At 42.8% G+C, this 13,240-nt stretch overlaps 1 protein-coding gene across 1 annotated transcript in view; it reads left to right on the forward strand.

The window, feature by feature from the left end:
- The window catches only part of UBR4 (ubiquitin protein ligase E3 component n-recognin 4), a 160,818-nt gene extending 149,398 nt beyond the window's left edge, over positions 1-11,420 (forward strand). Inside the window, exon 106 of the mRNA XM_074218273.1 lies at positions 6,317-11,420. Coding sequence (XP_074074374.1) covers positions 6,317-6,381 — 65 coding nt within the window. The 3' untranslated portion in view covers positions 6,382-11,420. The remainder of the gene's footprint in view (positions 1-6,316) is intronic.
- Positions 11,421-13,240: the final 1,820 nt, after the last annotated feature.

The following is a 13,240-nucleotide window of genomic DNA, read 5'->3' on the forward strand; positions in this document are numbered from 1 at the left end:
GTCAAAGGCTCCAGCAGAAGATTAATGTGTTGAAGCTGGAGAGATAAAAGGACCCCAAAGTGTAGAGGTCCTTGAGCATCAAGACCAAAAAGTTTAAAAATGTATTCAGGAGTAGTAAGGGACCATTCAATATTTTGGAACAGAGAAAAAAGTAACGTGATCAGTTTTTCACTGAGGAATCTATAAATATTTTGAGTTTATGATTTATCCAGTCACATAGTAGATGTGTCCTTGGAAGTTGTCTGAGATACAGATTAATTAAATTGCCCAGGATCACATGGGAAATCATTGCTAAGAAGCAGGATTTGAACCCAGGTCTTCCTAAATAAGGAATATGAATCTGGTAGACTTTGAAGGTTTAAAAGTTGGAGGAGATAGGAAGATCTATTAGGAAGCTGTTACATTAATTCAGGTGGATAGTAATGAGTGATGACCATGAGAATAGAAAGAAGGGAAATGAACATCATTCATTGATATTATCACAGTAGTATTAATAGCTGTCTGTGTGTGTGTTTGTGTGTGTGTGTGTGTGTGTGTGTGTGTGTGTTTACAAATGAATGAAAGGTGAGGAGGAGGGAAAAGTGAAAGATGCAGTGTCATAGTCAGAAATAGTAAGATTAGAAGGATGATCAGGTTTAGGGAGAACAATTATAATCTGTTTCAGAATGCTTAATTTGAATTCCCTTTTAAAGGTCATCACCTAAGCTTTCAAATTACCAGGCCAGAAGTGGGAGTCATATATTCAAAGACACTTGTTTAAGGAGACATAGGAAGGAGTCTCTGGGTTCCTGTTGTCCCCAGCTTTCCCTGGCTGACTCTGGAAGATTTGTGGAGATGCCACCCCCTTTCTGGGCCCAGTCCTGCTTTTGTAATGAATTGGAAAATTAGCATATGAATGGAAGCTGCTTTCTGGGGCTAAGCAATCCCATCTTCCTGCTTTATTTACTCTCCCTGGAGCAGGAGCTCCTCTGTCTCTGCTGTTTTGTGACGAATCTCCACTTAATGGGGGAAGGTGATGAACTCTATCTCTTTACTGAGCTGCTGAACCCTAGGAGAACAGTCACTCCTATTTGGATAGTCCTTTTGAGGTTACAAAGCACTCTTCTACAGATGATCTTCCATCTTGACAACTCCCTTCTGATGCAAGTAGAGAAAGAGCAGGATTATTCCCATTCCACAGCTGAAGAAACTGGGGCTTAGAAAGAGATAGTGATAAAACTCATTCTGGAAACCAGATGCTCCTACTACGAGACCCACAGCCTTCTCAGGAGCTACTAAACTAGGTTTTTAGCATTCTGCTAGGCAAGAGAATGCAAAATGGAGAATAAACTTTACCATAAATCAGTGATGCTGCTGCTTCTGTTCATCCTTCATGGTTGATAATGGGATCCTACAAATGGATCACCTGAGTCAGGATTTTTAGAGAGAATGGTAAAGCTAGAAGAGTCTCTGGACATCATTGGGGTCATTTTTTTTCCTTTTTTTAATAGATGGGGAAATTTGAGACCCAATGAGAATACTTGCCTAAAGTCACTCTTAATTAATTCAGAGCAAGCATCATTGTTTTTGTATAGAGGCTTTTGTAGGATTTATAGAGCATAGAAAAAAATGATGCTAAGAAAGTGACTAGTACTTTCTAGTGAGAGTCTGCAATCCAAATGCATAGGTCTTTGAATAGCCCTGACTATGTGGCAAGTTATGTCTCCTCTGTGGGTTTCATTGTCTTTTTTACAAATAGGAATGATAATCCTTGCATTCCCTTATGGGATTATTTTAAGCACTCTTCCCGATTTAGGAAGTTGCTGTTACAATTGATCACAGAGTTAGAGCTGGAAAGAAATAGAAAAAGGCCTTCTAATTTGACCCCTTCCTTTATAGATCCTTATAGATCCAGAGAAACCTTTAGCAACTTGCCTGTCACCCAGGCAGCATTTAGCAAACTAGAGTTTCCACACAAGGCCTCTATCTCAAAATCCAATGGTTTTGCTACTGTGCAGTGTGACCCACTAAGTTAGAGCTGGACGAGACTATAGCCAGCATCCTCTCTTAATTCCTCATACCAGTTGAGGAAGCTGAGGCCCAGAGATTTTGAGTGGTTTTCTCAGCATCATATAAGTTCATGATCACACAGATTACACATATTTTAATGAAGGTTTTTTATGGTACTTTAATTCATTTCTTCCAATCTTATAAAAGTCTGTTATTCTAAGTATTATTCCCATTTTATAGAGGAGGAAGCATAAGCCCACAGAGAACAAATGACTTCTTTCCCCAGTTAACCCAGTTAATATTTGATAGAACCAAGACTTCAGGCCAAATCTTCTGACTCTGTTCCATTTGTTGACAGTGTAAAGATCAAAACACAAGAAAATCAGAGCAGATAATATTTGGTAGCTGATTTCACAGGAGGCATCCTCAGACCAGGCCTTAGACTAGATCAAATCTCCTGACTCCTAGACTGCCTCTGCTCACTGTACTGGTACTGTTCACAACACACTAGCTTTCCTAATTAAGAACACAGGAGAACTAGTGTGCACACTCTTAACACTACACTAAGTGACCAAGAGAAAGCAGAAATGACCTAGGACTTTAAGAGATCAAGCTGGAATGAAGCATCTTCTTCGATCCATCGAGGGGTGCCTATGCTTTCTCCTAGCACTAAGGGAGCCTCAGAAACATCTTCCTGCTGTTTCAGTATTTCAGAACTGAGCAGTCCTGTCCAATCATCATCTTGTTGAGCCTCAGTGGTCTAAAATAGAAAACGTGGATGATAGTGTTTGTATGAAGCTCACCTGACAAAATGGTGCTCTAGACATGTGTTCTGGTCATCACAGCCTCTCAAACCTCTCAAACATCTCCAAAATAGAAATTATGGCCAAAGGTAATAGTTTTGAGTTGTCTCTCCAGTCTAGGAAACCCAGGATTCCAAACTAGGATAACCCCTAACAAGTACTCACTCCTTGCTCTCCCACCTTTTGCCAAGCTTCCAGCAGCAAAACTACCCAAGCCACCCACATGGGCTTATGAATAAGGTTTAACTCTAAAATGTCTCTGAGCTTCATAATCCATACTGCAGAAATCTGCTCTCAGGTGGTAGAAACCAAGCAGCAGTTGGTGCCCAATGGACCAGAGAATGAGGAATGCAAGGTGGGGGGGGGTGCACACTGTACAGCTCTCCACTAAACCTGAAGGAAAAGTCCAGCATCCAAACAGGACCAGTTCTGCCCCCTCTCCCCAGAAGTGAGTTGGGACAGAGACCTGGTGAACTGTGAATTGTCTGGCATGGGAGGAGATTGGAACTTTGAGATTCAGTCTCCAGGGAAACCATCATCAGGGAAGAGGGAGTGTGAAAGGGAGCAATAGGGTAAAATAAATGAAATTGCTAAAGATAGTCAGGAGGATGAAAATTCAAGGACCTTGAACATAAGCAGATAAACCAACAGGAAAAATATTAACAGCAGATGGAAATAATGTTTTCCAAATTTAGCACAAGAGTTCAGGCATCTCTGAATGAATACCACAGAACAAAGGAAATTGATTCAATGCCGGATGAGATAGAGGATCCTATGGATTCTGGAGAGAGCATGGTACCACAGTATACTGTTTCTGAATGATTTGAAAGGGAATAAGAATTGAGAGAGAAGAAATTTGGCCCTGCACAGCAAAAATAATTAGCAAAATTGAAAAACTTCACTTTCAGTGGCTAGTCTCCCCAAGGAAACAAAAGAGAACTGGGAATGCAAATACATGGGAAGTATTGTTATTGTTTTCAGAGAGGACCAATGACATCAGGAGGATGATGTCTTGACTTGTAAGTGAATAGGATTTAAGTGAGGCAGGGTTGGGCAGAGTCATCAGCTTCACACTCTCCTCCAGAATGAAATGAAAGGATAATCTGGAAGAGAAGCATAAAACAATAACATTAAAGTATGCCCTCCATATCAGAGACTGCATAGAGATACTTAAGGATTATAGGTTTTCCAGCAGAGCACAGCAGATCAAAAAACCTGAACACCTTATTACAAGAGAAATAATGCAAGGAAACTGCTTGGAACTTAACACAGAAAACAAAGTACTAATTGAAGGATCCATAGTCAGTCTGCAGAAAACCCAAGATAACAAACTCCAAGGACATGTGGTTGTTAAAGTTTAATGATTCTGGGGGGTGGCTAGGTGGCATAGTGGATAAAGCACGGGCCTTGGAGTCAGAAGTACCTGAGTTCAAATCCCATCTCAGACACTTAATAATTACCTAGCTGTGTGCCCTTGGGCAAGCCACTTAACCCCATTTGCCTTGCAAAAACCTAAAAGAAATAAGTCTGTAGGGGCAGCTAGGTGGCGCAGTGAATAAAGTACTGGCCCTGGAGTCAGGAGTACCTGGGTTCAAATCCAGTCGAAGACACTTAATAATTACCTAGCTGTGTGGCCTTGGGCAAGCCACTTAACCCCATTTGCCTTGCAAAAACCTAAAAAAAAAAAACCCTTAAAGTTAATGATTCTGTTACAAATTTTGTAGGGGATCAAAGGAAAGGAAATTCTAATTACTCAACACTATTCTATACTCACCAGAAAATGCAGGGGAACATGGAGTAATGTGTTCCAAAGAGTAGTAGAACTCAAGATGCAGCCCTAGCCTGTAAACCACCTAATCTAAATAAAAAGATGGATGTTTTACAGTACTTGTACCATAGTGAAGAACATATTACCAAGCTAATTTTGCAGAAATAATAATAACTTTAAAAATTATTCAATCCAGAAATTTGCTCTCTGATTTCTCCATCTCCTTGGGCCTCTCCACCATTAACATCTCACCATCAGTTGCAAAGAAATTTGCAAGCCAGGGGGAGCTCTGAGCAGAGGAGGGAGGGAAGGCAGATGGGCCTTCACGCTTTTAGACTCTCAGCTTCCTTTCCTACCCTTCACAGAAAGTGAAATGGAGACAAAACTGGCTTCAGTTTAGGGCTTCCAGAGGAAGGATCAGTTCAGGTTGGCCCGGAGAGGGCTAATTGGGGTGGCTGAATGGCACTTAGACTTCTCCTAAGTCAGGACTCTCTGCTATAACTTCAATATTCTTCCTGAGTTGTTTTGAATTTCCAGAACACACTGACATACCTATTTTCTTTTCTTTTTTTTTAAAAGTTTTTTTTTTTAAGTTTTTGCAAGGCAAATGGGGTTAAGTGGCTTGCCCAAGGCCACACAGCTAGGTAATTATTAAGTGTCTGAGACTGGATTTGAACCCAGGTACTCCTGACTCCAAGGCCGGTGCTTTTATGTACTATGCCACCTAGCTGCCCCTCATACCTATTTTCAATTGTAAGTTTAAATATTTTCTTCAAATTCAAATAGAGCCGATTTCTACCACTTATTTATCAATGAGAGTTGGTTATAGTTCCAATGTTGACCATCTTCTAATAAATATTTATTGAATATCTATGATGGGCAGAAAAGATGGTCATTGCTCTTACGGGGCCTGTCACAGCTTAGGGCCTGGCATGAGAGCAAGGCAGATAATTACAAAGCAAGACAGAAAATTGTCACTCTCACAAAAGAGCTACAATTCAAATGACTTCTCCCAGGGGACATTAAGGAAAACTTCTTTAGCTGGGCTTTGAATACTGTCTAGGATTGTATCAATGGGAATGGGTGATGAGGATGTTGGCAAACATTGAAGCTGAAAGGCAGGGGCAGCCTACATACAGGTTCATTCCAGATCTTGGGAACAGGCCACTTTGTCCAGGGGAGGGGAGGGGAGTGAAAGAACACTGGAGATAGGGGACCAGAGCACCAGGGCTTTGATCAGCATGGGGGGCGAGGCCCCACTCCTTCATTAAGGAGAGTCAGATGATAGGGGTGGCCTCCTGGGCCTTGGGGTTGCCTTCACAGAAGGGCTTTGAGTGGAATTTGTGGCTGACCATCAGCTCTGATAGCAGTGTTGTCCCAAAGTGCTGGAATCAGGTGACTTTGAATCCTGGTTTGTCAACTTCTTGACTGGGTGACTTTGAGCAAGTTGCTTACTCTCTTTGGGTTTAGCTTCTTCCTGTGTAGACCAAGATTGGGCTGGTCCTCCCTCCGTCCCCTCCAGTCTGAGTGATGTTTTCAGCCCAGAGCCTCTGGTTCTGTGCCCACACTCAAGGTTTTCCTTGCAGTCAAGACTGGGTCCTGAGGGAAGGGAGGGCAGACAGATTGGGGGGGCAGGGAGGGCGGGGGAAGGGCCTCATAATCCACAGAACAGCTTCCTACTCCCCCTGTTGGCACCCCCCACCCCCAGCTGCTGGCCTCCTCTGATCCTAACAAATGTTCCTATGCTGTTTTTCAGGACTTCTCTCAGAAATCAGTTTAGCTGACAACTTCCTGAAGGATCTTTTGAACTCTATCCCCTGACCACCCAGCCTGGGAGAGTGACTGGCCAAGACGGATCCCAGCCTGCCTTCCGCCCCTGTGTTTCTCCTCTCCTCGTGCTTTGGTTTCTTTCTGAGGGGTGCTACCGTTAGCGTCCCCCTCCCCCACGGTTTGTGTGGGAGTGGCTTGGGGGGTTTAGACTTTCCTGTTTTATCTTGTGTGTGGTGCATTAGCTATGAAGTTATACGTACGTACCCCAAGCAATTGGAGGACCCTGTACATACTAAGGGGCCATGAGTTGTCCTGGCCAAACTTAATACTTGAGTGTGCACATCTTGAGAAATAAGTGAATGAATAAATACCCATTGAAAAGGACATTTGGTTGGTGCTTACGCCTGTCACTCTCGCTGGTGGCAAACTTTTTCTTGAGCAAACCCAGCAATTTGAGAAGTTCAGCAGAGACCAGTGGAGGCATCAGGATCCTTTTTCTTGGAGCCCCTTGGTGGAGCAGGCTAGGAGAATGTCAGCGTGTCCTGGCTGGTCTGGAGCCCACCAGTTGGAGCAGCATTCCTCTCTTCCTGAAGTCAAAGCCCACCCTTTTCTCTTAGTATCTCAACTTTGACAATCTGGATCTCAAGAACACACAAGGCTTGATTCTTTCTTTTAGGGAAAACAAAAGAGGGCTTAAAAATAGAATGTCTGGCTACTGAGTTCTTATCTGGAAGATGACTAGGTGAGGCAGCTTGGTGACTGAGAAACCACTGACAAACTGTGGGGGAAGTATCTGGGACTTTGGCTTGATCCTACAGTCTAAGGTTTTGTGCTGACCTCAGTGAACCACATGCATTTGAACCCTATGGCCAAATTCTCAAGGCTGCTTAGCCTGTTTGCTGTTTGCCGAACCATGCAGGTTTACTGGCATCCTGGATTTTTGTCTAGAGCTGCTCTCAGATTGGAGATAGTCAGCTTATTAGCATTTATAGAGAGGCTAGATGCTAAGAACTGGGTATAATGCAAAAACCTTGTTCCTGCAAGGGAGGGGGAGGAGCTAATTATGCTTCCATACAGAGAGAGTTACTGCAAATGAGAGGTTCAGGGGTGCAATCTGACCTGCCTGGCTCTAACTAGAGCCTATATAATCTTCCACTGGCTACTGGGGGAATAGGGATCAAGGTCCTTTCTCATGGAATCTTCCTAGACCCAAATGATCTCCTTGGTTCTCTGAATTATTATTTCTTCCATGGAAAATTCTTCCCTCCTTCTTCCCCCTAGTGTAATTTATTGATTTAGCTCCTGCTTTTGTCTACCATAGCTGATTTTCTCCTTTACCAAGGCAATATAATCTAAGGGAAAAAAGATGGCCTTTGTACAGAATTATGAAAAATTCTTAATTTTAATTCCCAAAGACCAAGATATGTGACATCAGCTGGATCTCTCCTTGAATATGGTGACCAGTTGTACATGTCTTAATAGCCCCAAACTAGAGGCAGGAATGTTGATAGGGAGTTTGTCTGTGATGCTATTCCTACCAATGAAATGATTGAATATTTTTTAGCAGGAAGGCTATATGTGACTCACTTTGCCTTTTGTAGTTTGGTTCTGCAAACAGCACACATTTAATAAGCACATATTATGTGTACTTGACGTTGCAGATACAAAAGCAGAAATAGTTCTTGCCTTAGGGAACTTTCATCCTTTTGAAGGATATACGATAGGTGTAGGGAAGAGGGGAACATTAACTAATTTTTGAGGGAATATCATAATTGATTGCAGTTACCCCTGTCCTGAGAGGAAAGAAGTCCCACAGGAGAAACAGTACTTTTTTTCCTCTCACATTCTTTTGGGGAAATCACTAAGGTCGCCCTTCCCTATTTCCCCAGCTTCTGAAAATCTAAAATCATTTCACCAAAGCCTTCCTGTTCCTATAACAATGACATCATGAGAAGGTCCATAGTCCAGGAGGATGTTGGTTAGAACACTAATAGCAATATCCATAGCCTCCTTTTTCCCTCTCCCAAGCCATTGAATGTGGGAGAGACATGGAACTGGGAGTCTGATTGTCTGTTGGGGAGGGGGGGAGATGCAAGATTTATAGCTGTTCCATACTCCTTTTTAAAGCTTGCAGTGTAATGAGGAAATATGAAACAACCAGATGACTGATCTCTTAAGTTTCAATTCTAAATTGCTTATCTTAAAAAAGGTTTTAGAAGATCATGATATTTCCTGGTATTACACAATAAGTACATGAGAGTGATCTGGATCTCATATCAAAAAGGAAAGGTAATAGGGAATACTTCACACAGGGGAGATGCCATTTCAACTGGACACTAGAGGATAGATATGTAGATGTACAGAGGGAAGAATGACAGTGGGAATGACATAGGGAGCAGGAAAGGAAGGCAGAGGTCAGAGAATGTCAGGCATGTTTAAGACAAGCAAATTTGGTTAGAAAATCAAGTTCAAGGAGGGGAATACTAAGATAAAAGTAAAAAAGGAGGGGGGAAGGTCAGTTAGAAATTCCGAAGGAGAGAATTCGGGGGCAGGAGTGATCACAGAAGCGAAAACAATTTCAATTGCATAAAACTGAAAAACTATTTTTGCATGCACAAAATCAGGGCAGTTCTTACTGGAAGAAAAGAGTATTTGGGGGAAATTTTAAAGGTCTAATAACCAAGATATATAGGCAATTAATACAACTGATTAAGACCAAGAGTCATTCACCAACAGGTAAGTGGACAGAGGAAATGATTAGGCAATTTTATCAGCAATTTTTCTAAATCATTAATAAGAGAAATGCAAATGAAAATAACTGGTTTCTCCTCACACATCAGACTGACAGAGATAAGCAAATGATAAAAGTAGCAAATGTTGGAAGAGGCTGTGAAGAGTTAAGACATGCTCATATACTCTTGGTGGAACCATGAGTTAGTCCCAACAGTTCTGGAAAACAATTCACAACTGAATCTTACACCTTTGTCCTAAAGTACTAAACTCTGACCCAGGAATTCCACTACAAGTCAGGTACCCCAAGGAGGTCAAAGGTAGAAAAAAGATGCCATGAATACAAAAAATTTTATAACAGCATTTTTCGTAGTAGAACTGAAAACAAAAAGCAGGTGCCTCTCAGTTGAGGAGCAGCTCAGTACTGTGGCATGTGAATGTGATGGCATATTTATTGTTCCATGAATGGATAGGAAAAAGTCAAAAGCTTGAGGAAGAAAGTAAAGTGTGCAGAATCAGAACAATTTGTGTGACTATTCCAATGGTGTAAAGAAAAGCAGCATTGAAAGACTTCAGAATTTTGGTCAGCACAGTGACCAAGCTTACAGTCTAGTGAAGCTGCTTTAGATGGTGAATATATAATTTTGGATACTGTTGCAAGGAGGGAGTTGGTGGGAAATGATTTTTAAGGGCAACAAAAAGAAACATCAATAAAACTTAAAGGGGAGGGGGACCTCAGAACCTTAAAAGCTGAAAAAACTTGAAATCGATTGAGTAGACAAAAAGTGCCATTGGAAGTTTTTGTTGTGGCATAGGATCCTAGAGCTGGAAGGAAACTCAGGCTATCTAGTCCAACCTTTTGTAGGAAAGGAAACTGAAGCCTGGCAGTGGATAAGCAGAGACACTTAACCTGCCCAAGAACCCACAACTAAAATCACAGAAGGGAACAGATATACAAAATATGGTTGGCAGAGAGAAAATGAAGGCAAAGAAGTCTCAAGGCTATGGCAATAGTCTCGGGTGGTAGTGAAATCCTACGCACACTACAGTAAAATTGGCAGATTCAGACATGAGAGCTACTATGAGGGGGCTAGAATCATGATTTTGACATTTCTAACGGGACTCGGCAAAGATGGTGAGGAGACATTGAAGAGTTTTCCAACGTGACTCCCTATTCACCCATTGAGGACCCATCTAAAGGGCTCCCCTGTTTGAGAAGGCCTAACAGACCCAAGAGCCGATAAAATCCCTTCCTCCTTCACTCTTCCCAGAAAACTCTGCCCCTCTCAAAATTCCCTTGGAACTCAGAAACAGGTAAAACCCCAAAGTTGTTTCATAAAAGGAAAAAGGGTAACAAGGATGGGGGAATGAACTGGGGTCAGTGTTGTCCTCTATTCCTTCACTACCAGACTGGGTTATTTTCTCTGGATAAAGGTAAGCTCTTCGGTCCAGATGACAAGAGTCCCAAGGTTAAATATTAACTTCTCCTTTTGGCATTTAAAGCCCTTCTCAACTCAGCCTCCACATGATTTGTGATCTGATTAACTGCCTTGTGTGATGTTCCTCACGTGACATCTCTTGATCCCCAATCCCCATCCTTGGAATGCTCTCCCTCACCTTTCTATACTTTTCACCTCCAGCTTTCTTGAAAGTCTAGCTAGTGCGTGCCTTCCTTCTAAGATTATCTTCCTTCATTCTGCCTATGTCTTGTTATGACCATTTTTTCCCCCATTTTTTTTCTTATTACAATGTGAGCTCCTTGTGGACAGGGAGCTTATTTTGTTTTCTGTGTTTCCTTGTAGCATCAGAACTTAGTGGCTGACACAGTCTATTAATAAAGGCTTATTGCTGACCAATGTTAGCTTTTGAAAGGCTCTTGAATTTAGACCCTCAGAGACGAAGAGCTCTTATAGAACCTAGAATGTCACTCGGGAAAGGCCTTCAGCTACCAGAACCAGATGAGACTGTGTGTGTGGGGGGGTGTTATAGCTGAGAGAAACCCTTGCAATAAAGGTTAAAACTGCAAAGCACTATAGACCATCAGAAGTAGAAAGAACTTTTTGTCTAATTCTTTCACTTAAAATACTCAGAAACCTAGTATGTGACAGTCAATATGCTGAAAGCTTTACAAATACTCTTTCATTTGGTTTTCACAATTCTGGGAGAGATAGGAGCTATTATCCCCATTTCACAGTTAAAGGAATTATCCCCGGGCAAGGACCTGTCTCCCCCAAACCTCTGGGTACCTCTAGGGACCTTCCTCAGCCAGCTCTTCATGTTATTTCATGGGAGAAAACATCACCACCCTGAGGGAGCAGCCACTGACCCACATGGATGCTTGCAAGTTCTCATGAGAACAGAGAAGAAAACAAAGGTAGCTTGTTTGGAGATTCCAGGTGTGGGTATGACCACACGGTAGGTGTGTGTGTGTGTGTGTGTGTGTGTGTGTGTGTGTGTGTGTGTGTGTGTGGTTTGGGGAGGGTGGGGGTGGGGGTGCAGAGAGGAGAATCCCCACTGTAATCTTGCTCCAAACATTTCTCAGGATTGACTGGATTTCTTTCTCTCATGGTCAGTCTATTTAGGATCTGTCCTTCCAGCCCTTTTGGGCTCCTCTCTAGAAAAGGAGGGGGGTCAGACTTAGGAACCATCTGATTTTGAGGTCCCTTCTGGCTCTAAATTCTAGACAACCATAAGGAAGGAGGACCCCTCCCTCCAATCAAATTCCAATTATGGAGTAATCCTAGGCCAATTCCCTCATTGTAAAGATGAGAAAACAGACCCAGAAAGGGGAAGTAAGCTCATGGTCAAATAGTTCGACATAAGAGAGGCATGATTGGAGCCCAGATCTCCTGGCTTTAGGCAGCATCTTTAAAAAGAATTTGGATGATATAGCCTGTAAGGTGCCTTCCAGCTTGTGGGTCCTATAGCCGCCTTTAGCTGGGACCTTTGGTGCTCACCCTTGGGGTCTAACTACCTACTCTTTTGTCTTTTGGATTTTGTGAACTAAGGGTACACCATCATGGGATTTGAGCTAGAAGTCCCAGCTCAAATCTCTCTCCAGGAGACATTTCTTTATTCCCCTTCATCTCAGTTCCTTCCTGGGTTCACTATTACAGTTGACCTGTCCGTATCTAGCTGTTGGCTTTGGACTATGAACTCCCTGAGAGCCGGGACTGGTTTTTGCCCTTTTTTTGTTTCTCCAGAGCTAGTCCAGTGCCTGGCATGTATTGTAGTAGGTGCTTAACAAGTGGTGGTTGACCAGAAGAGCCCTTGGTCCAGTGCCCTCATTTGATAGAGAAGGCTGCTTGACTCAAAAAGATTCACTGATTTACCAGCAATCACGTAGCTAGAGCCTAGGATTCCAGGCCAGGTCTTTAGATGCTAGATTCAGGGCTCTCAGGTTCAGTAGCAGTTATAGCAGTTACACAAGGCCTTGGGAGACTAAGGCGTGCTCTGGAAGTGTTTCATGTGGTTGGGTTGCCTGAAACTGGACAAATCTGCCAGGGTCAACACCCCACAGTAGCCTGTCGTGGGCTTGTTACCTGTGCAATTTAACAGAGAGGCTTTTTTGGCCGACACACCTGGAGTCCCTGACGCTCAAGGTCACATGCTCAAGGTGGGGACCAAGAGAGGCGTTGCAGACATCCTGGCCCAAGGCCAAGCACAAGGAGCCTGATGTTCTCCATCAGGTTCTGTTCAGGTCACCAGCCAAACTGCTGACTTGGTAGCCCAGCAAGTTTGAGACAGGTTGTGAATGGCATAGATGTTATGGGCCTTCCCACAGACTGGGGAGCAGGAGGAACCCTTGTGAACCACACTTTGTCTAATGTTGATGTGTGATGGGGGGGTGGGGAGGTAGAGAGGGAAGGAACCTAATTTGAAATCAAAGGTTCAAATCAAATATTGTTTCTGTTCTTTGCTCCTTGTATGTCTCTGGACAGGTCCCCTCACCTTTTAAAGCTTCAGATTCCTAATCTAGAAAAAAGAAGGGGCCAGGGTAGATGACCTCTGAGGTTCCTTCTAGCTCTTAATCTACAAACCTGTGCTCCTACTGTATCATTGCTCAGGTACCTTCCAAGTCTGACTGCCAGGGTCCTCAAAGCCCCCTGGAGAGTGCAAACTATAGCTTACAGCATGAACTGAGAGGTATCTGTTAGGCTTTTTTTTTTTTTTAACTTTG

The sequence above is a fragment of the Macrotis lagotis genome, chromosome 1 (assembly GCF_037893015.1).
Source record: "Macrotis lagotis isolate mMagLag1 chromosome 1, bilby.v1.9.chrom.fasta, whole genome shotgun sequence".
In the NCBI taxonomy this organism is placed as follows: domain Eukaryota; kingdom Metazoa; phylum Chordata; class Mammalia; order Peramelemorphia; family Peramelidae; genus Macrotis; species Macrotis lagotis.